The sequence below is a fragment of the Callorhinchus milii genome, unplaced genomic scaffold, assembly GCF_018977255.1.
Source record: "Callorhinchus milii isolate IMCB2004 unplaced genomic scaffold, IMCB_Cmil_1.0 Scaffold22, whole genome shotgun sequence".
NCBI lineage: Eukaryota > Metazoa > Chordata > Chondrichthyes > Chimaeriformes > Callorhinchidae > Callorhinchus > Callorhinchus milii.
The window spans coordinates 3972365-3996742 of record NW_024704763.1 but is presented as its reverse complement, the minus strand read 5'-3'; the positions used below and the strand labels follow the sequence as shown (position 1 = coordinate 3996742).

General features: G+C 40.5%; 1 protein-coding gene across 10 annotated transcripts in view; it reads left to right on the top strand.

Annotated features, from left to right (window-relative positions):
- The window catches only part of ppip5k1a (diphosphoinositol pentakisphosphate kinase 1a), a 62215-nt gene extending 55815 nt beyond the window's left edge, over positions 1–6400 (top strand). For all 10 annotated transcript variants that reach the window (XM_007908477.2, XM_007908465.2, XM_007908457.2 and 7 more), the window contains 3 exons: positions 3119–3256; positions 3518–3646; positions 4240–6400. In XM_007908477.2, the coding sequence (XP_007906668.1) occupies positions 3119–3256; positions 3518–3646; positions 4240–4916 (944 nt within the window). In that variant the 3' untranslated portion in view covers positions 4917–6400. The remainder of the gene's footprint in view (positions 1–3118; positions 3257–3517; positions 3647–4239) is intronic.
- Positions 6401–24378: the final 17978 nt, after the last annotated feature.

Here is a 24378-nt window from a genome sequence, read left to right as displayed (position 1 = left end):
TTTTGCACACAAAGTATACAGTCAATTCACTTTGCAGTATATTATGTGAAGCACTTTGAAAGTCTCGAAGACGTGATAAGGTGCTATATCAAATGCAAGGATTATTATTATTACAGCTTTGTAATACACTCCCAGGCTGGCTGTTCTTCCTGATGAGCTTCCCAGGATGCAATCTGCACTTGCTGCCATCTCCTCCTACACCAGGACATTTGGGACAATGCTTCTGGACAGAGCTTTTTGTCAAATCTGCTTTTTCAGACAAATTTAAAATCTTTGCTCTGATAGAATCTAGAGATTTACAATATGATATGTGTTCTATTTGTCACTTGAATAACTTAATGTACTTAATGTGCAATGTGTTAACCAGACTCAGTTAGTACCTGACACCATTTTGAATGTCTGCGAGCAATTTCAAAGAAAATTGGACCCCACCCTGGCATCCGGTATAAAGCAAAACTGATGGAACAAGCCTGATACAATAGTTGTGTGTATGGTGCTTTTTGGAGGAAAAAAAAAAGCAAGAATTCACTGGGACAATCTTTGCCTGTAATGGAAGATACAAACTCTAGTGGTAAAACATTGCCACTCTGTTTGATAGTGTCTCTCCCAGTGCCATTCTAGTTAGTGAATGGAAACTCAGATTTGCCTTCTGCCTCCTTCTTGTGCTGGAATAACTTCTAGTTTTCCCTGATGGTCCAAAGGAGACCAGGATATTGCTGTACTGGGAATCTGCCTCTAGAATTATGCTCTAGAATAGCACACTGGCCTGCAAATAAATGTTGTGACTCTTAATACAACAAGATTACTGTTAGTATTACAGTCTGTAACACTTTCTCATAGCACCATCCCAACCATCTGTTCTGATTTGTGGTTAATATCCCGTTCTGACTTTCTCCTGGAGTTAAGTCATCTGATGCTGCATTTCAGATCAGTTGTGTTCAACACCAAAAACTTCACCTCAAGGGAATTGAATCGGGTGAAATGCCCAAACCTAATGAGATGAACCTCTGATTTTAAAGTCCTTTGATTGTCTCCATAAGTTGATGAGAACAGACCTTTATTGTAGTAAGAGTCATTGGTTTAAAAAATCTGCCAATTATTCAAGGGTTTTAATTACAAATAGTCTTCTAGGATTACCTTGTGCACTAATCGCATAATCAGACATTTGTGCTCACAGCTGTTCAATGAATCTGCCAATGTTTCCTTCCTTTCTGGCAAACTGACTTCTAGCCATGAATCACTTTAATGTTCTGGATCCATATTTTTCCCCAAGCCCCTCACCCAAACTGGTCAAAGTACAATGCAAATTTTCTGCCACAAAAAGTAGTAACCCAAATGTCACATCTGAATAGTGAAGAAATTGTATCCTGATCATAACTTAATATCCATTTACTGATTCAATAGGCTGATGGTAAAGGCAGTAATAGGGTGAAATTTACGATCTGTGATTTCACATAATATCTTTTAAGAGAGATGTAGACAAATATTTGGAAAGGAAAAATATAAAAGGTTTTGGAGAAAGGCAGGGAAGTGGGAGTAAACAGTTACTCTTTCAGAGAGCTGGCGCTGACATGATGGGCTAAATAGCCTCCTCTTAAGCTGTAAAATCCTCTGATTTCAATGCGCTGGAATCTGTCACTTTATTTTCCTCTTTCCCCCCCCCCCCCCCACCCATCCCAAACCTCCCCCTCTTCTCTCTAGCAGAAATGTCAGGGTTTTTCTTGCTGCTCTGTCTAATAAGAAAACTGATGACTATAAACAGCAACGTTCAGCTCTTTAAGTAGCTTTGCAATTTATAATTGTAATTTCTGAAAGGTTACAAATGGCAGTGCCAATTTGGAGTAAATTCACAAGCTTCAACCATAGAGAATACGTTACTGACCTATCGGTGAACAATGTTAATTGCAACAATTAGCACATTTGCAGTGATCAATTTAATCAGATTAGCATTTGCAAACTCTCGAACCAAAATAATGATCAAGAGGAGAAAAAAAAGAGAAGAATTGATGTAATTTGGGGCTTCCTAAAGCACAATGTCAGCAATACCCAGTGCTGCACCTCATATGAGTTACATTTAAATTAACAGAACCACAAAATCTTGATGGATTTGGTCATAGACTCTATCCAGCCTCACCATCTATTTATCTGAATCGGTGCCCAAACAATTAATTCTCAGTGAGCTTTTCAAAATTCTGTCTACCATAGTATTAGTAAGTGTTAGCCAGTTAATGCCAATCATTGGGACTATCCCACTACAGGGGATAATTTCTCGGTTTTTCTCTCTATAGATTTTTAACCATGTGCCTAAATTCTTTAAATTTGGAACCCTTAAGTAACCAGTGTCCATTTATAATAAAACTACATAGCCTGCGGTAAAGGGGTTTCATGGACTATATTTTAAATTTACCACATGTCTGATCCATGGAGTTTCCCTATAGCCAGGTTTAACTTTTTCTTTCTAATAACTTAGATATTCAAGATGTTCGAGATATGCAGAGCTTTCACAAAAAGGTCAAGTAACCTTTAAAGGAGAAACATAATTTGCTATGGTTGCCCATAGGGTACAGAAATTGTTCATTCTGTTTCGCTCACAAAATATACAGTCAATTCACTTTGCAGCATATTCCGTGAAGCTCTTTGAGACATCTCAAAGAGTTGATGGGGCGCTATATCAAATGCAAGGATTATTATTATTACTTTCTTGCCGATAGCAATTAATGTCTTTAGAGGCCACTTGTCCACTGCAGGGAAGTGTGTTTTCACAGCGATAACTCATGTCAATGATAGCGAAGGCTGTAACTTTATGCTACTTCCAAATGATATTTCAGAAGTTCGTTTCTACAGTTCAATGTAGCTTTGTTCTTGAGGTGTGCTTATGGTGGTGTGATACCTGCAGCTTTGTATTCAGGCTCTCGCAACAGGTAATGTGCTGCATTTGCCTGGCTCATTTTGGTTTGGCTCAGTGACTGCCTTTGTCTTATCAAAGAATTATAAAGTTGGGTTAAAAATATAGGTTTTAGTTTAAACCATTAGAGATCTGTTGAGTTGGATGGACTATTACATTCTGTGAAATTAGTTCATCTTGGGTGTCATCTTTTCTTTTCCCTCCTTTATTTAGGTTTTGAAGGATGCTCCATGGTGCCTTCCATCTACCCTCTGGAAACACTCCATAATTCTCTCTCCCTGAAGCAGGTGGATGAATTTCTCTCGTCCATTTCAAAAATTTGTAGCATGAATCGCACTGGATCATCAACAGGTAAATGACGCACTTTTACTTGTGACCTCTGCTTGTTGTGCTTCTGAATCTATATCACTGTTAAGCTTCAACCATCTAAATATCTTCAGAACACTAGCCAAGTGTTGTTTGGACTAAAATCTGATTATTTGAATTACTGTACTTTGTATCTTACTGCCAGACATCTGCTATCTTATTTAATGGGGTTCAGTCAGTGAATGGTTTTGTTTGATTTCTGCATTTTATTTATATTACCGGAGCCTTCCCTGTTTTACTTGACAGCACTTTCATCTATGTTTGAGACCATGGGAAGTAGCCAGCCTGTGGTAGATGCCTACATACCTCAGCAAGTCCTATCCTCATCGGTTGCCTCCTTATCATTGCGTCCTCGCTCCGAAAAACCTGCATGGTGTGAGTAACCTTTTTTTAATTGCAAAGCTTTTGGTGTAAATCAACCTGTCTGTGCGTGCAGCTTTCAGCTACCAAATGTGTGGACATCAAAATTAGATATGGGGATAGGGGAATTGGGACTCATTATACAAAAAGGATGGAATGGGAATTGGGACATCAGTACCCAAGAAGATGACTAAAATGTACATGTTAGATTTGGGATTAGTGTTCCTTTTGTATAAAATAATGCCATCTTTGTATGGAATATTTTACATGAAACATTTGGCATATTTTAGGTGGAATATTGTGTTAGGGAGTGAAATACAGATGTAAAACTCATCTTAGTTTGTTTTTAGCACAGTACTGGATAAGTAGGCACATTGATCTTGCAATTTGTATTGTATCTTGAGTTTAAAGCACGGTAGGCATTGTGGGGAAACATTGACGATGAATATTCTGTTCAGAAACTACAAAGAAAAAGTAATTGTGTTTATCTGCAGAAAGATTTGGTTACTTCAGGGCATGGACAGATACAATATTGCAGCTTTTAGTAGTTTTTTTTCTCTTTATTTGCTTTTCACTTATTTCTGTCTCTCTTGAATCCTGAAATACAGATAGCAGTGGTCCCTCAAGCACTGTGTCAAGTGCTGGCCCGTCATCTCCCAACACGTCTGACAATTCCCCGAGATTTAGCTTCAGTGAGAAGTCATCACTTACATCTCAGAGTAGTGAAGAACAGCAGCACTGTGGTCAGCAAAATACTCCAAGTCTACAGAGTCAATCAACACCAAGCATCCAGGGCAGCCAGAGCCAAACCACACAAGGCATCCAGAGCCAGCCAGTAACTCCGAGCCTGAACCAACCTAAACACCGTGCTCAGGTCATCCACAGCCAAGCAGTAACTTCTAGCCCGAGCCAACCAACACTTGACACTCAGGACAACCGGAGACATTCAGTAACTCTAAGCCAGAGCCAACCAACACATGGTATGCAGGGCAGCCTGAGCCAACCAGTAACTCCGAGTCAGAGTGGTAAAAATCAACAAGGTGTTCAACCCAGCCAGGAGCAACAATTTACTGAAAGCCAACACCTGAGCCACAGCCAACCAACACAAGGCCTTAATGAAAGCAAGACGCAACAAGTTACTCAAGATCAACAGCTCGACCAGACTTGCAAGGACCCACAGTCATTGCCAGATGTTCAGATAGGTTCAACGAGTAGTGAAAGGCCTAGTGGAGATCCAGCATTCACACCAGCAGATACTTTTTCAGTTACGCACCACCAATTGTAATGAATTAATAGTTTACCAGAGAGAGCATTGGTGTACATTTTATATTTAGTATCCAGTGGTATAGATCTGGTATTGGTACCACTGAAACGATTGACACTGAAGTATGCCATTTGCACTCTCCTGATTAGATCTAATCAAGTATGGCTGTGAACTTATACCTCTGACCTTGTGGTTTGTTTCAGTCTGGTATTGGAATATATTGGAATATGTAGGTGTATCTGTAACTTGCAAGTCCCCAACTTATGCCCTTATCTGCACACAGAAAACTATTTCTTTATCCAATATATTTTGTAAGTTTTACATAATTATTTAATGATGGTATTGTGCAAATCTGAGATGAGTTAAACCTTGAGATTAGAAGAACTACTGTATCAGAATATTTTAATCTATTTCTTTTCTAATTATATTCTACAAAAAATTACTAATCACAGCAAAATATGAATACGTGATGTGTGTGTCTATAATAAAGTGAACCATTCAAATTAAGTATGAAAGATTTGTAGCCAAATTAAGGTGAGGTTAGTAACTCAATGTTGCATTGGTTTGGTGCATGTTTATTGAACAAGATGTGGGTGAAAGTGTTGGACAATGGAATATTCTTCCATTTTGCACACATGATCAGGCACACTGTGGCTTGTGTGTGATGAGACATCATACCTGAGTGGTCATAAATAATTTCATAAAGAGCAATAACTGAAAAATACACTGAATTTTTTGCATTTCGTTGCTGAAGACTTATTTTAAAATGTGTTTTGGGACAAGTACTGTCAATATATATTGAATTGATTGTGACAGTAATTATCTCACAGACAGACCACCATTTACCACCTCACGTGTGCTCTTAGAGATGGAGCAGCACAAATTACCCATAATAATAAAAAAATCACTGCAACGCATTTCCTCCAGTATGCTCCTGAGCAAAGAATTAACACCACTACTGATTACAATATTGGGTTTGTGTACAGCCAAGGTGTCGTGTGAGATCAATTCTGGTTTTAGCAGCCCTAGAACACATGATGATAGTTGAAAACTTCCAGTAACTGCATTCTTTAAAAAAAAGTTTATCATTGGATCACTTTATTTGATACAAATTGCAGTTCGCGTTGATCAGTGACATTCGATGTGGATGTATAACTAAATTTGATGAGCTGACAAAGATCCTGCACTGGATCCGTTCACGCAGCAGGTACAAATGAAATACTACAAAATATATGTGGTGTTTATACATACATATTTGGACAGTAAGAACACATGAGAGTTTTTGTTTCCAGTGATGAAATGCACATTGTTCTCAGGCACAACCTGAGCTGATGTGAAACACACAGCAACAGTTGAGCTGGATTATGAGGTGAGGTTTTTCCCACAACGGTAAGAGATGATGGCTGCTACACACTTGGCACGATGGAAAATTTCAAAGAGACAGCTAATTGACTAGCAGCCTTAAACTCCCTTGTCGCTATTTACCAATTTTGTTTTGCATTTTTTTAAAAAAAACCTGTTTCAAAAGAGCGTATGAAACTTGCTGAAAGCATCTGGCCTCCTACTGATCCTTGTTACACCAGTGAATAAATGTGAAAGTCATGTGGTTTGAAGTTTAAAGAAAATGCTGATGATGTTTATAGGGTGATTAATGTCCATGTCTGGTTGGTTGGTGGACTTCCTCATTGCCCAGCGCATGGGGATTTTTTTAATATTCTAAAACGAAGTGCTACTTGTGACAATTAATTCAAACTGACTGTGGAAGTAGAATTTCAATTTTCTCATTAAACACAACAGTAAGCAGAGAGCACAGCAAAAATATGCTGCAAAATGTAATTTGACTTCCTACTCATGCGCTTGTAGTCACACACAGTCATATAATGAGGAATGGCATTACTAATTTTTTATGTACACTATATTTGTTGAAATATTGAAGTGATCAATGTTGTTCATGAGGCAACGAATGCTGCCTTTGCTGGGTATAAGCCGCACAAAAAAAAATAATTTGGTCACTCAATCCACGACTGTTTGTGGGACACTGCTGTGCGCAGTTGGCTGCCGAGTTTCACCCACAAAATATAGTCAATTCACTTTGCAATATATTCTGTGAAGCACTTTGAGACGTCTCAAAGATGTGATAAGGTACTATATCAAATGCAAGGATTATTATTATCAAGTTATATGCATTCCTCACTGCTGCCTAACTGTATTGCAATTGGGCTACAGTTGCCATAAAATGGAGGGTAGAGGTTGCCATTCTGGCCCCAAACTACAGCATGAAATAAGAGAGTTGCTGTTCAGTCTGTTAGCTTGGTTTCCTGAACCATATCTTCTTGAAATTGCAGGAATCCCTTATGGCACAATAATGACCTAAGTGGCGTTAATCAAGGTCACACCATAAGGATGTCGTCGCCTGTGTTTTTATGGGGGCTGCAACTGATGTACAATTTCGTTTGTACAATGATGTTGAGTGAGCAGTCACAGGGGGTAACAAAAGATAAGCAGTCAACAAACTCATGAGGAGCCTGATCCTGCGCTCGAGCAGCACCTACACACATATCTTCCAGCAGGGGTCACTGGACAGTGATGAAGAGCTGGGATCCTATCTGAGCTCATGCTGGCTGCAGTGCTTCACATTAAACATTCACAAAATCTTACCCATTCAATCTAATCAAACATTGAGACTCATAGCACATAGAGTAGTTGCCAAATGAAACCACTGCAGTCTGACCCGTTTTGCAGTGAAATGGCCCAGATTAGTAATTCATTTGGAGGGCTATTTTCAGTTTCACATAGTGAAACTACAAATGGAATATATAATCATTAAGTATGCCCGTTGATAAACGGTTCATATGTGGAAGCCAGTATGATCAAAGGGAACCAGATACTGCTTTGATGTTTGTTGTTAAATTGTATAAATCAACAGAGTAATTTTTATGCTTTGGGCAGAATGCTAGTTACACTGTTCACTGAGATATGGGTTGCAATATTGCACTGCTGTTTCAACACATGTACCTCAATGTCAATCACAGCGCATTTGATGAGTTGAAATTTATTCTCCCCAAATCAAGTCAGCAAAGGCCCATGACTTTATTTTAAATAAAAGGTGTAATTCAGTGTTTGTAAATTGCATTGGCAAAATTTGTAAACGTTGCACTGTTTTTATCAACTTTACCTAAAAAAAATAATTTTGTTGCACTTTCTGCTACACTTTCTATTATGCTGGGATAATAGTTATTTTGATACGTTTTAGGTTTTTTTCTCCAGACAGCTGTATTAATTTTGTACACTATGAACATTTGTGTGTGTGTGTGTTGGATGACAGATGTAATATTAAAAATTGAGCAGTTCAACCAACTCAGAGCAGAGTGGGCACATCATCATTGTGCACTGTACTGCTCAGTATTGTGACTGCATCACCTGCCTTTTAAATAAGCATTACTAAAAGTGAATTTGCTTGTATTGTATAAATGGGATATTAGTGCCACGCAGAGAGAGAGCGTGCTATTGATGGCTTGCTATTGTCATTTTCAGCAGGGTGTGGGAGAGAGGGAGGAAAGGTGCTTAGCAGATCACAAGCAAACGCTCCATTCAGCACACAAAATGGTGTGAGTGTGCCTCATGCTTGTATGCTTTGTACCGCAAGATATTGGAAAAGCTTCTGTCATTTTCACTGAATTCACCTGTGACCGACGGAGTTGTGCTCCACAACTGTCAGGCGCTCTGGGACGCTATCCTGTGAGGCGCGCTATATAAATGCAAGTTGTTGTTGATGGGTCTACATTTGTGCAGATAGATGAGAGCAATCACTTTTTATAAATAACAAACCTATTTTGTGATCTTTGAACAGAAGCTTGAGAAGATCTTCAAAAGATAAACGTTGGGCTGTTTTTAGAATCGTGTGATTATCTTAATTTATTGAAATATTTGCCATTGTGTGTTTTTTTAAAATTATTTCACTAATAAAGCTTAATACAACCAAGCTTTTCTCCTCCCTGCTATACATGATTTAAGTCGTCTGTCTTCATCTTCCTTATATTTGGTTCACCTTCAGGTTCACCCCGTGGGATACCGTAAGTGGAGCAGCACAGAAATGTGTTGTATAGTGCAGGAGATAGACTGTAACTCCAGCTCCCCAAGTCAAAAATGTAATGAATATTAAATAGTATGTGAAATGTTTGGAGCAATTGCAGCCCAGGTCCCAGTGGACAGGGGGAACAAAACTGCTCCTACTACTGTCTTAATTCAGCACTGAATTGGCCATGTCACTCGAGAAAGCCATTGCATGTGGTGTGGGAATCTAGGAGATTAATAAATAGGAACCCAGTTCTTAGTTGATTGACAGAGCGCTTTCGGGAGTTAATAATTCCTTCAAAATAAATTGTGGTCACTCAATGCATGACTGTTTGACACTGCTGTGTGCATTTGACTGCCGCTTTTCACCCACAAAATACCCAGTCACTCCAATTTACAATATATTCTGTGAAGCACTTTGAGAAGTGTCAATGACATGATAAGGCGCTACATCAAATGCAAGTATTATTATTATTATTGCCTGTTACTGGGCCAGAGTGAAGTCAGCTATATTCTGACTGTGCTTATATTTGGGGGTGCTCAAGGTTGGACACTCGACTAAAAATGGAAGAAGTAGTGCACTCAACTCTGGAATCCTTCATTATGATGAGGACCAAAATGTGGCACCCAACTCATAGGTAACTACGATATGGGAGATTGAGTTTCTAACCTGTGATCATTTGGCTGTGAGAGGTTTATGCCCTCACTGTGAAGCCTGGATTATTTCCATTTTCTGAGTTCCATCGATAGAGAGATTTCATAAATTAGCCATGATATATTTGTTTGTATAAAATATCCGAACTGGATATTACTGTGGAGACTAAATATCCTGGGGTAATGCAAGCAGCTTGACTCGATGCAAGTCAGATGAATTGTGTTTCAAATAATGCAGGAAGCATCAGACAGCCAGGGATTCCACAGAGACACCAGCAGCAAAAAGATATTTGGTTGTTAGAAGTACAGCAGAGGGGCTATTGTAATAATATAATAACAACACATTCCAGAACTGGAGGAATTCTCAACTTTGCATCTTTTCTTTTCAAATCAAAAATATCCAAATCAACTTCATCAAATCATCCAGCCACCCTGACCAAGGCCCTTGAAAGGTCAACGGCAAAGCCCCTACAATACTAACCCAGAGAGCTCATAGCTGTAAGAACAAATCAAGACCACAAGAAGTATTTTCTCTGACTGGGTTTTGACAACATTATTCAGAATCAGCTTAAAAGTCCCCGGTTTCTAGTCACTCCAAAGACTGATGACTGACAGGGGGCAACAACAACAAATTAGATTTGTATAGCGTCTTTCACGTCAGGAGGATGTCCCAAGGTGCTGGACAGTCAGAGATCCGCACCCGAGCTGGTGGTTGGGATTAGGAGGGGTCAGGAGCGGGAGGGTAGGGGTAGGAGGGTGACCGAAGGCACGGTCGAAGAAGAGTGTCTTGAGAGGGGTTTTGAAGGAGTCAGGCGAGGCAGAGCGGCTGGTAACAAGCATGGAATTCCTTTTGGCCGCTTACAAAATCTGATTGGATGCAGAGAAGAGAGGCCTTACATTCCGCAATAAGCAGTACTCCCTAATAATCTATGGTGTTTTATTAGAACAAGCGTGCAAAAACCTTGACATCGTGTTAAACATGACTCCATAAAACCGATTCCTGCCGGCCCATTAACTCCCTCCCCAGCACAAAGAAAGGACTGCAGCTTCACAATTACACAGAGCACTAACTTTTACTGCCCTTGCAAAGTCACAATTTATTCACAAGCCTCAAGTGGCTCCTGCAGTGTCAACACTCTTAAAGCTGAAAGTGAGAGAAATGCCAAATATCCTGTCGTAGGGCTATTGTAAGAAAAGAATGTCCACATCCACTGTGGTCCATTTTTAAACTAGAATGTTTCAGATCAAGGCATATACAATATGGTATCTAAGATTGTCCCAAATTCCTTTCTGCTCTGTTATGCCTTGCATGTCCAGGCCAATTATTGCAACTTTTGGACTATTCACCATTCTATCCTCAATATGCCTTCCTCCTGAGGACAGTTGGTCTTAGTCTCCAGGCAAATGTTTCTGGGCTAACGTTTTTTCTTTGAGAGACCCAGGTGAGGAGGGACTTGATGGAGGTGTGGTCCTTCAGATGAGATGTTAAAGCACTGTCCCGTTTGCCTCTTTAAGTGGATGTTAAAAATCCTGTGGCACTACTTGAAAAGAGAAGGGAGTTTCTCCCAGTGCCTTGGCCAACAACTCCCCAGATATAATTAGCCATTCACTCCATGGCTGTTCATGAGTCATTGCTCTGTGCAAATTAGAGCCTTGTTCACCTACAAAATACAATCACTATGCTTTACAGTAAATCCTGTAAGGTGCTTTTGAGATGTCAGCCTGACATGAAAGGCACTATCTCAAATACAAGGATTGCAAGGATTAACACTGCAGTGCATTGCTGCAGCTCAGTCTGACCTGAAAATCTGCCCAGACACAATGAGCCAAATGTCCTATTTCTGTGGCTTTGTGATCCTATAATCTGTGTTCAACTTTTCCAAGGTAAAATGATGAAACAATTAATTGCTTTGATGGGAACGTTTCAGTGTCTAAAAATATATTTTGCATTGTAAATGGTCTCATGCAAATATAGTTTGCAGCTTACAGTCCTGAAATGGAATGGAGTGAACTTGGTATCACCATCGTTGGAAATAAACATTAATGGGATTTGCTGCTAGGGATTTTTTTTAAGTTTACAGAATGCAACAGAAAAAAAGCCACAACACACTGAAACTCCAAATACTGTGGCAAACAGAAACCACCCAGATGACTGCTAAGTGCTCAGCAACCTCTGATCAGGAGCAGAGTGGAGCAGGATTCAAGCTTCTAACCACCCGTACTCTGTGACTCTAAGAGTTAACAGCACGGTGTAATAACACCTCCAGTTGTTTGTTGTTAATAAATTGATTCAGCAACAGCCTTATTATCCACCCTCATTATAGTGCAAACATGGGATAAAATGTCTGCTTGGCAACGCATCCCAGATAGGAACCATTCATACTGCTCTTTGTTCTACTGTTTTGAATTTGGAGTCCTATACCGTATTGGTGAGAGCATACATACACCTTGCAAGCTGGAAGACCCAGGTTCGATTCCCACGCAGGACCAAGCCTTAGGCAGGATTCCTTACTCCATATGTCTCTGTTTACCTAGCAGCAAGTATGAATCCAGTTGCTAGTCAATTGATGGATTGCTTTCTGGGGATAATAATCCCTTCAAATATATATATATTTTTTGATTTGGTCATGAATCCAGGATCGTTTGTGGGATACTGCTATGCACAATTGGCTGCCATGTTTTGCCCACAAATATACAGTCAATTCACTTTACAGTATATTTTGTGAAGCGCTTTATGACGTCCCAACATGATAAGGCACTATCTCAAATGCAAGGATTATTATTATTTAGAATCTTTGCACTATGCTGCTACTACATCGATGGAACAGATATAATTCAATAGATGGCAACAATTCTCCTATAATGATCAAATTGCAGACAATCTCAGAACCCGCTTCCAAACCCTGGGCAGACATCTGCTGGTAGAAAATTACACGTTAGCTACCAGCTGATATTAGTCATCCAAACTTAATTTTTATATATATATATATATATATATAACACATTTTAATTAATGGTTTAGCAAAGGCATTCAGGTGCCAATGTTTGACATATGAACGTCTCAAAGTATTAATTATCTTCCAGTATTTTATATCACTTAGAGAGGAGGCAACTTATTTTCACATTAATTAGATGGTGGTGGAAATTCAGTCAGTGACCTACTTGTCTGTTTACTGCTATTTCAAACCACTTTGTTAGTCATGCTTTTAGATTCTATTTTGCACTATTTGGTGCTTCATGATGTAACAAAAAACTGTCAGTTTAGCCAATAAGAATGCAAATAATCTTGGATCCCAAGAATACGCATAGATTGATGTCCCCAATGCCCAGCCCAGATTGATGACTGATAAATGCCCAGGCAGAGACGCATCTTGGATCCACGGCTCAAGAACAGTCTGATCCCAGGGCCTTGATTAACGCCAGATCCCAGCATCTGTGACTAGTTGTACAGTGTCCAGGATTCCAGGATCAGGGATAAACTGAGCTGAAGTCCTAGAGATAGTGTGACCAGATATGAGTTGGCATTTGATCCCGGAATTGTTGCAGATCATTTCCTGGTGGCTCTTTGGATAAAAACACTGCTCAGAATGGAAGAATCAGAGGACACCAGGAAAATTCAGATGTGAATGGAGTTTGTGAATTTCAGCCAGGGAGGCAGTAAGGGAATTATAATTTCATCTTGATGTTCCGGGCTGGGGATGTGTAAAGTCATTCAACTTTTCAGTTCTGAATACTATCTTGTGACCCTTTCCTCTCCCCCCGCCCCCCCGCCCGCCCCTCCCTACCCATGGCCCAGAAAATGGAAGTTGGGTGACGACAGGATCAAGCGAAGACACCTCTTCCCCAACTTTCTGAGCTCACATGGGGGGCTGGTGTTCATAGAACCATGTCCCCAACAACAGCTTCAAAAGGAAAAATGGAAGGGAAAAACTTGATTGGCAACTTTCTCTTTTTGTAAAAAAAAAGCTAAATTGAAATAAGAACATAAGTGTTTGCTAGAGGAGAAAAAGACCAAGATCCATCCAGTTCGCCTTCCATCATCCTGGCAGTCGTATGCACATGTCATGTCCCAAACTATACACTGTATCCTGAGATATTATTCCCTAGCAGAAATCTATCTAATTTGTTCTTGAAAGAATCGGCACATTCTGCTTCCACCGTCTCCCTCAGGAGGGAAATAAGATAAGATTGGAAAAATTATGTAGAGGAAGTAGAGGATAGAAATAAAAAGGCATTTTAAACAGAAGGTGCAGTGAAGCAATAAGGGGGAGGGGGAAAATGCTTCCATTGGAAGAGGGGGGAAGAGAATAAGAACAGTGTGGTTATGGAGGGCAGACAGTCCTTGACACAGGCTGCACCACTTCACCGCTTCAGAAATCTTTTCTACAGGGCTCGTTTGTGAAGACGCTGGCGCCCAACTCTGTGAGGTATTCTGGGGAGTCGGTTTAACTCAGTGTGTGAGTGGGTTTCCCGTTAGCAGAGCCAGCCATTGGAAGATGTCATCTTCAGATCAGGGACTGACGGGGGCCCTTCCTATTAGATCCGAGCAGTTACCCTGGTAACAACTCCAGAGATGCTGCTCGAAGCACGTCTTGGAAAGCAAATGAGGTCTTTGTGATTCTTGGGTCAATTCAAACTGCTTTTTTTTAAATGTCTAGCGTTCTGAATTTCAATCAAGTCGCCTTGCACATCATAGCAACGTGTGTTTTGCCTGGTAACAGTAACTAAGCATGTAGTAAATTTTAACACAGGGAAGGGGGAGGTGTTCAAGCCTCTGTAAAAGCAATCATCCAGTCTATTAACCATGATTGCATCATAAAACACTTCAGTTTCCCTTCAACATTGCTTAACTCTTTATGAAGCCCAAGTTCATCCAAAGCTGAATCCTGATCACATGCCTCCACTATTTGTGATGAAACTTTCCTTGTTTACTCCTTCTTCCCATTCCCCTACCTGACTGGACTGTTGCACTGTTTAATGTTGCACAGGCCCAGCAATGTCTTCTTCAATATAGTATGTTTGAATTGACTGGTTTCCTGGGACCTTATTAAACCGCTTCACTATCTCCTCGGGTAATGAATTGAAGAAGCTGGAGGAGATTGCCAACAATAACTTGCACTTATATTGCTCCTATCATGTAGAACGTGTGTCGATGGGGAACACTGAGCCAAGAGGAGAGGAAGGAGAATTTAAGTGTGTTGACAAAAGACACGCTTAAAGAGAGGTTATTATGAGCAGCTTCAACCCATTCCTGCATCAGTACAGTTACCAACTCCAGACTGAGTCATTAAACAACAAGCCTGAAGTTGGTCTCTCGGAGATGTCTGGCTCAGCCTTGCACTTTAATTCCATATATTTTGAGTGAGTGTTTTCGTTTTGGTGACATTTATAGCACTCTCTCCCGCCAGCTCATGATTAAATCTGGTATCACAAGCATGACTGATCTCATGTGATTAGCTCATCCACTCTCTTCAGCCCTGATGTATCCTGCAGTGTGGGCAATGGCACTTTAGTCTGGTTTCCCAATTTAATTTGAAGGACATTTTACTAGTTTTTCAGGTGGATTTGAAAGCAATATTAACGCCTTAAAAAAATGTTTTTTTTAAAGTTGCATTGCCATAGGTTTCCCTAGAAACTGGTTAAGCTTCTCTGTTAATGCCTCACTTCCCAGGAGTGATTCTGACTTTATGGGTGTCCCACTCATTGAGAGACCCTACATTCTGTGTCATGTACGATTCCTTTGTTGCAATAATTATACAACCACCACGTTATAAATCTGCATTAACAATACAAATATGGACAGGTGCTGGAACATGTACTCTCTCACACTCGCTCTTGCCTGCTCTCACAAACACCCACCCAACAAATTCTCCTGAAAATTAATTACTTTACATAATTGAAAGATAAAGTCTGAGTTCATATTTGAAGAACAGCCACTTGGATGGGAACCAGGGACACCTGTGGAGAGTTTTCAGTGCAAATTGCAAATCAACCCTTTCAGGAGAGGAAGGGAGAACATAGGAAGGGAAAGAAAAAAAGGTATTCCCAATATATTTTTATAATGACACCTGCCAATGCTTCCTTTCTGTCAAATCTGATTTCTCCACTCCTATGGAGCTTTTCAACACCCCAGCAACAAAAGCTGCCTCTCCAAGTCTACACTAAGAGCTATAACCTATAACAGCTGTAACAAGGCTTGCAGTTAGGTGCAGTGAGTCTGTGGGTATTGCAACAACGGAATGCAAATTGGAGGTTTGATGATTGTATCCTGGAACAGGAAGATGACATGTCTGTTGATGTGTGTAAGTAGGATGTCCCTTGTCATATGTCACTTTACATTAAAAGCTTCTAAAGAAAAGCATCTGTGTCTTTCAATGTGCACTTGTTGCCAACCCCTCCTCTTCCTGACCTTGATGACTGGGGTAATTTGGGTTGATTTGTGGAAGATGGTGATTTGCATGGTGCAGAGGCAGTAGCTGTACCAGCTGGAGCAATGCCGAGTACTTGCATTATACACTGGCAGCTCACTGGGCAGCAGGCACAGACTAATTCATTTTCTTCCCCAAGAAGAAATTACTTTTACTTTATTGGCAGAATTGTGTTGGTAATGTTTGTGTTTTGCTCAATCAGAAAGTACACAAATCTGACCCAAGTTTACAGTCTCTGCCTAGTTAATAATCTCAGTCAGTGCTGTAACTGGCCTGGGTTAGGAAGGGAAAAATCAGCCAGTGTTCTAATTCCTGATCGTTCTTTATGACTATTGCTAGAGGACAGGTGGGCAACTTGGTGCCCAACACAAGCCCACTGCTTTCAGCGAAAGAAATTCTCTTATATGCACAAGCTGACAAGAGGTAGTAATTTCCCTGCAAAGTAAAACCTGCTTCACAGCAATGCACACCATGCACTATTACAACAACAACGACTTACATTTATATAGTGCCCCTCATGCAGGGTAGCATCCTACCCCGCTTGACAGTGGCGGAGCACAATGCCCAGTTCGGGGAGGACAAAGAGTAAGTACAAGCTATCAACCTGATGAGAATTTGTTGTTGGAAGAGTGAAAAACACAACAGTAAATATGTGGCTTGGGAAACCCTGGGCCTCATCAGTGTTGTATTTTTAGTTCCCATAATTAATCTATGGGTAGTTCTCTGCAGTGATCCCTGGGCAATCAGCCTGTTGCATTGTGTGGGTTGTGTCTCTGGACTTGTTTCACTATGTCTCTGGTTAGTCAGTGCATTTCTGTACTGTATGTTCGGTGTCTCTGGATGGTCAGCTTATTGTTCCACTATGGCCAACAGCTGACAGTCAGACTTTTGCTCCACAGTGTGGCCAGTGCCAGGTTACCCTTTAACCAGTAGCATTGTTACTGTTCTGAACCCCCTGTTCCCAAAGTCATGCCATTCACTTCAAAATAGTGTTGACTAATTTTAGATTTTTACTCCCCAAAGTTAGAACGTAAACATGGGAACAGGAGTGGTTGATCCAGCCTGTTAAGCCTGCTGCACTATATGTGTAATGAAGCTCTCCTAGTAAGTTGTACCATCCAATCGGTTGCTAAATAACGGACTGGCTTTTCTTCTGACATTAGACATTGAAAGGCTTAAAACCACACAGCGGATGTATTGCTGCCTGTAGTGATTATACACATAACGTAGAAGGTTCCAGAATGTTTCCTCTGCCCGGACTGTAATTTGTGGTGTGCTGCATGTCACATGATTCAGATAACCACTGGTTACCACAGTTGAGTTGCAGACGAGCTAAGAGGATGGTTTATATCTGTAACATTTTTTTTTCTGAAAAGAAATCTCTCCAGTGATTGAAACGAGATGTGATGGCAATAGCATTGAGGACTGGGTCAGGTAGAACAGAAAGGTCTTGGGGGATAATTCCTGATCTACTATTATTTATAAACTGATCTTTCCTAACTTGTGTTGGGTTCTTTCCAGTGACTCAGTCACCCGATGATCCCTTTCCCAAATACGAGATTGTGTAGTGAGACAGTGAATCATCTGAATTTTTGACCATAGGCATGTTGCACCATCTTGTAGTGCTACAGCTTCCTAGCACTAGTGGGAGATGCAATGGGAATATTTCAGGTCTGTACTGTGAATTCTGTGTGAGCCATTTTTGGAGATATTCAAAGATGCAAGCCGTAAAGTACTACAGGTGGGCATCACAGCTGAGCTTGAGCCTGTCTTGGTCTAATATTCAATTTCCTGCAGAAATTCCAATGTAATCATCAAAAGCAATAATCATTGATTCCCTCCCTATCTCATCCAATTGTAAGTCAAATGTTAACATCACCTGTTGCCCTGGCAATTAATTAATTGATTAATCTGTTAATTCAGTACAGATTGAGAATTTAATTTGGGACCTCCCCAGTATATGTGACTCATTATCACGCTTTATCAACTGAGCTATTGTAAGTGCCACTTCAGGGAGTTGCTTTAGAAACAAACCTTCCATATCCTACATTCGATCCAATCTGTAGAAGAGCAAAGGAATATCGCCCATGCGAGAGGAATGCTTTTGTAGTTCTGTGCTTGTTGCTATAGCAAAGCCTAATGTGATGGATGGGGGGGGGAAACAAATGCATCTCCTACAGCTTCAGTCTCAGCCTGTTCATTCTCAGAGCAGGCCTGAAAACAAGGTGTTGAGACTTAAATGTTAATGGAAGTCAGCTGCATTGAATGTGTTGCCTAGACAAGGGCCAGGCCATCTCTGAGCTGATTGGCTGTGTTCTCTCTGCAGTTGTTGGGATCAGCTGCCTACTATTAGAGCTTTTCCTCTCTACACATTTCCAAAGGCTCATACTTACTATCACTTGTCTTCTTACCATGAGGAACATTATGAGGTGTACAAGGCTTTGTTTGTAGGGGTTTCTCCTCCTTCCTTGTCCTCCTGGAGGTGTTGGAGCTCGAATCCTTGAAGTTGGGCTTTGTTTGGAGCAGGACGGTTTCCTCTCTGGTTCCTCGCTTGAGCGGCCACTCTTCATGCATGAGTAGACGGTGAGTGCCAGCAATGCAATATTAGTGAATGGCAGAATGAAACAATTTTCAACATTGGAGGTTGAGATAACAACGACCGTGCCTGCTGGTGACTCCACCAGGACATTCACACTTACTTTTCGGGAGAAAAGCAACTCTGGTAGTTTCATTTTTCCTTCTCTAGCCCAGGAGTGCCAAGACCGATTGCAAGACCAACTGTTGTCCCACTTAATTAATTAATTGGTTGCCTTGTTTTAACTGCAAAATACACTGTCAATATTTTACAGTATATTCTGTGATGTGCTTTGGGATGTCTCAAAGATGTGGGAGAGTTACTATATCAAATGCAAGGATTATTAATATTATTATTAAGATCGACTAACTCAATGGTTCAGTTTCACACCGAGGAGTAAAGTGATCAAATGAGCTGCAGGCAGAAGCTCTTGCACCTATTTTTAATTGATTATCTCTAATACTGTACAAGTTTAACAATATAAAAATATATAAAGTTGTTTCCCTTCTTCCCCATGAATGAATTAGTAAGTAAATGGTCTTGTGCAGTACTGAGCCAAACAGACCAGGAAAGTTCCAGGTTTGATCACTGGTCTGTGAAATAGATAGCAAACAACAACAAATTACATTTGAATCGCGCCTTTCACATCAGGAGGATGTCCCATGGCGCCTGGTTCAGCCCCATGTCTAGACTTCAAATTTATAATCTAGATTGACACTCCAATGCAGTGCTGGGGTAATGCTGCATTGTTCGAGATGTCGTTCTTCAGGTGAGACATTAAACTGAACTCCCATCTACTTCTTCAGGTGTCATTAAAGATTTCCAGGCACTATTCGAAAAGAAAAGGGAGTTTCTCTCAGTATACTAGCCAACCATCCCAAGATAAAAAGGTAATTTTCTTCATGGCTATTTGTGGGACATGGCTGTGCAGAATTGTCTGCCATGTTCACATTCAGATACACAGTCACTACACTTTACAGAAAACTGAAGCATTCTTTGAGGTGTTTCCATGTGAGCAAATGCAATCCGATCTCAGTCATCAGCAATCGGGGTTATAGGCAATCAGATTAAAATGCAACATTGGATATTGGGTATCTGTAATTTGAAATGAACAATATAAAAGTGTATGGGGAAAGAGCAGAGAAATTGAATTAGAGTGGATAGGACCACATGAAACAATGGCACCAATTTAAGCTGAATGACCTACTTCAGTGCTATAATATTCAGGAATCAGCCATGAATTTATGAAACTCATGAAAACATTAGCCAGAGCTTTGTTCAGAAGCCAGTCCCTCCTGAGGGCAATGTTTACAACTCATCTTTGAACAACTCCAGCCTCAGACAGTTAATAATTTGAATTTCCATACAAATCTACAACCAACACTAAGTGCCCAATCTCCGCAGAGGAAATGCAGTAGGGCTGACAGTCGAAGCACTTGGTGGAAAGAGCAATTGCACATCTGCGAGGGGCTCTTTTCAGGGTTCTGAGAAATCCGCCTGCCAAATATAGCACTTAATTGGACAAAAACGATCCGTCTGGCTGTTACAGTATTTATAGCCTGTGTTAAGTAATATGTCTGTTTCTACCCATCAGTTTGTGCTCGCTTGCTCCACAATGACAGGTCAGACAGAAGCAGGATAGGTTACATGAGGTCTCAGTAATGCTCGGGGATCTATGCAGTGGCGCAGACTAGAGCCTATACAAGGTGAATCTACTGGAATATAATATAAATTCTCAGGTTCCATATCTCTACTGTTACAAGTCTGTGTGTAGTGTTCACCTGCAAAGCCCTCCACAGCCTTGCTCCTCCGTACCTCTGTGACCTCCTAACCTCCTTCCAACCTGTCCTCTTCCTCCACTCAGTGGACTCTGGCCTGCTTCACATCACCCGCCTTGCCCATCCCACCATTGGCGGGCAGACCTTCAGCTTCTCTGCACTGAACCACTCTGACCCCACCCTCTGGGACTCCAACCCACAGTCCCTCCACCTCGCCTCCTCCCTTCGACCGTGCCTTTGGTCACCTTCCTATCCCTACCTCCTACTCCTACCTCCTGTCCTCCACCCCTCCTGATCCCCCACCACCAGCTCAAGTGCGGATCCTTGACTGTCCAGCGCCTTGGGACATCCTCCTGATGTGAAAGGCTTTATACAAATGTAATTTGTTGGTGTTGTTCAGGACACAGTGGCCAATGCTATCATTTCTATTTGGAAGAATTTGGAAGAAATTCAGTCACATATTCCTTACTTACATCATCATATTTATAATAATGCCAGCCTTTGATATATTGACTCCATTCATATTTATTCACTTTTAACACAATTCACATACTCTGTTCCAATGATGGCAGAGAATGCTATCACATTCCACAAAATGCACAACCAGTACACTTTATTGTTAATCCTGGGAAGTGCATTGATAGGTTTCGACGACATGAAAAAGCACTTCGTAAAATGCAAAAAGATAATATTATTAACTAACCTCTGTCAAAATGCTTTCAAACCCCTTTTAACTTTTGCCGATTCTCCGGTGCAGTGCTGTGTGTTTGCTTCATTGTCGGAGGTGCTGTCCTTCAGGTGAAACATAAACTGTAGTTCCGTCTGTTTGTTCGGATGGACATTAAAGATCCCGTGGCATTATTTTTTTTTAAAAAAGGAGTTTCTCCTGCTATACTGGCCAACAATTTGCTCACTCTTCATGGTTGTTTGTGGGATGTTGGATGTCATGTCATGGTACAGACTAGAGATTGGGAGGTTGAACACAAAAATCAAACCTGGGACATTTCAGCTCTATTTCTGCTCTGTTCCACACTGAACAATGCATATGTTTGTTAGGTCAGGGTATATGTTTGTTAGGTCAGGGTATTAAGGGATATGGGGCAAGGGCAGGTAACTGGACTTGAGGTACAAATCAGCCATGATCTGACAAAATGGGGGAACAGGCTCGAGGGGCTGAATAGCCTACTCCTGTTTCTATGTTTCTACATCCCTCACTGAGCCTTTAAGGCAGTCTGAAATTTAATACTTTAAGCAATCCGGTTATCAGAGGTTGCAATGCAGTTAAGCAAAAGATTTTGTACCTTTAACAAACCAAAGAACATCTGCAACAAACTCAAAATGCCCTCACATTTCTCACCACGTGATTTAATTGGGGAAATAATTTCTCAGCCACTTTTGCCGGCAGACAGTCCCCGAGTCTGGCCCCCTTCCAGATCAGCGTCAGAACACATTGGATGCCTTGCTAAGTGCAGAAGGAAGAGCGGTCACATCAGTTCACATGAAATAAATCTATTTTATTTTAAAGGACAGGCATTATCTGCAGTTCATAGGATTCCACAACATTTCTCTTTTTTGCTTGAGTTTACTTGTCTAAATGGTATTGCTACAGTATAGAGATAATAAATTAACCCAAGATGTAAGAGCTTCCGACTGCAGCTCATTTGATCACTTTACTTTACATTGTTTGCCACACCAAAGTGAAGAAGCCATTCAGTCTATTCTAACTGTGTTGTTGCTAGTTCCTCCACTATTCTGACCCCAATACCCTGCATTTTTCCTGTACCCTTTAAGATTAAATTTATTCTAGTACAGTAAACCTCACATAAGTTGTATCAATTGGGACCATACATTTAACATGACTTAATGCAAAGTATGAGTTATGTCAAACATGCATAGAATATAAACTCTTGAATGGGAATTGGGCAGATTATACAATTTATACAGATTAGACTTATGCAAATTTTACTGTATTTATCCAATTTCCTTCTGAATGTTGGATCAGTTTCAACAGCTGTTTGTGATGGTGTTTTGTATTTTAACAACCGTGTATTTATTTTTTTAAAAATCAAACCTCCCCCTCTTTTTTTCTCTGGTGATGATCTTCAATTTATGCCCTCTTGTGATTGACTCACCGATGAATAGAAATAGCCTCTCTCTACTTATCTCATGAAAAACTTGATAATTTTGAATACCTCTGTTAAGTTCCTCCCTCAGCCTTCTTTGCTCCAGTGAAAACAATCAAAATTTTTCACGTCTCCGTATAATTATAAGCTCACATCTCTGGGATCAACCTAGTGAATCTCCAGGGTAGAACCCTATTCAAAGCTGTGATGTCTTCCTGTTTTTAAAGTTGCCCCCATCATTAAGCTCACAGCTATCTATAATTCTCTAATTTGTTGTTTTGTTCTCGAGACCAGAGTAGTCTGATTTACCCATTAAATGTTGCCCAGCACAGCATTTTAATCTGATCATCTTTTAAGAATTACACGCTTAATAATATGGCTCTTTTATATTCATTGCATTCGGTGCGTTCAGTCAATTAACCTCTGTGTGATGCTGGGCCTCAGGCAGAACTCAGCAGCGAGTGGGTTGAGGAGGATTAGCAGCACTGTTTTGGGGGTAATTCCCATCTGCTGCAACACACCAGGGCCTCAGGAGAGCAGTGGAGATGCCAGCAACATCCGAGCTATACCCAGACTATTTGGAAGTGAGCAACCTTCAGTGGATCATCCTTTCTGTGGCCACTGAGGCTAATTGGGTGGTAAATGCAGGGTAATTGCGCACATTTATACCACCCAAGTGGCAACATGTGATTTTGTATGTTCGCAACGATTTACCCGGGATTGTGCGCAATCCACTGTCATCTTTTCCCAGCTTGCTCAATAAAGTGATGGAGAGATAATAGCAGTTAATAATAATAATAATAATTCTTGCATTTGATATAGAGCCTCATCGTGTCATTGAGACATCTCAAGTCGCTTCACTGAATATAACGCAATGTGCATTAAGTGCTCTGAGACACCGTCCGGCGTGAAAGGCACTATATAAATGGAAGTTGTTGTTGTTGTTGAATTGACTGAATGTTTTGTGGGCGAAAGATATGTACAGCACATCATTTAGCATAATAACACATAAGGAAAGATGTCTGGAGGACTAGAGGGCATCCCAAGTGTGTAACTCTTTGAGGAGTTAAGGTTGTTGTCTTCCCCCCACCCATCCCCCCAGCCCCCACACCATGTACTGTGATTTGGCAGAATTGATATTGATAGATATTTATTCTATCAACCTGCTTCTCTGTTGCAAATGGAAGAGTATGTAATATGTTTAACATAGTCAAAAAATGTGGAATAAAGGGACACGTTACAAACTCAAAAAGTAAGCAGATAGTTTAAATTGAATTATTGTACACAGAGAGTGATTAATATGTGGAACAGATTTTGAAAACTAGCCAGGGAGGCGATGGAAGCAGATTGTGTTAGCAAATTCTAGAGGGAATTGGTTATCTAGTAAGGTAGACTGGAGTTTTTTTAATTCTTACTTTGGTTCTGTGGTATTGTATGCCCTTACGTTTGTATTGTAATGTAATCTCAAATGTTGAGAATTCACATTTTCTGGAGGGTTTACAGAAACCTCCCTGTGCTTTATTCCTGCTCTGTAATTACTCTTCAAATTAAACTAGCTATATATAAAACAGTCATGGATGAGAAATACTCCGCTCTCCAGCACATGAACTCTTCGATCGCAGCACCTCATTGTGTTTTATTATATGAATAACCCCAGGCTTTGTGTCACTATTACTTCACTTGGTAGATAATTCAAAACCAACCAACCAAACAATCTTTGAGAACCAAATTTGTTAACTGATTATTTTTTTAAGTGAGCTTGGCACAAACTGTCGTGCATGTAGCTGATCCGTTCCAGGCTTTCTTTGAGTAATAATAATTATAATAATCCTTGCATTTGATATAGTGCCT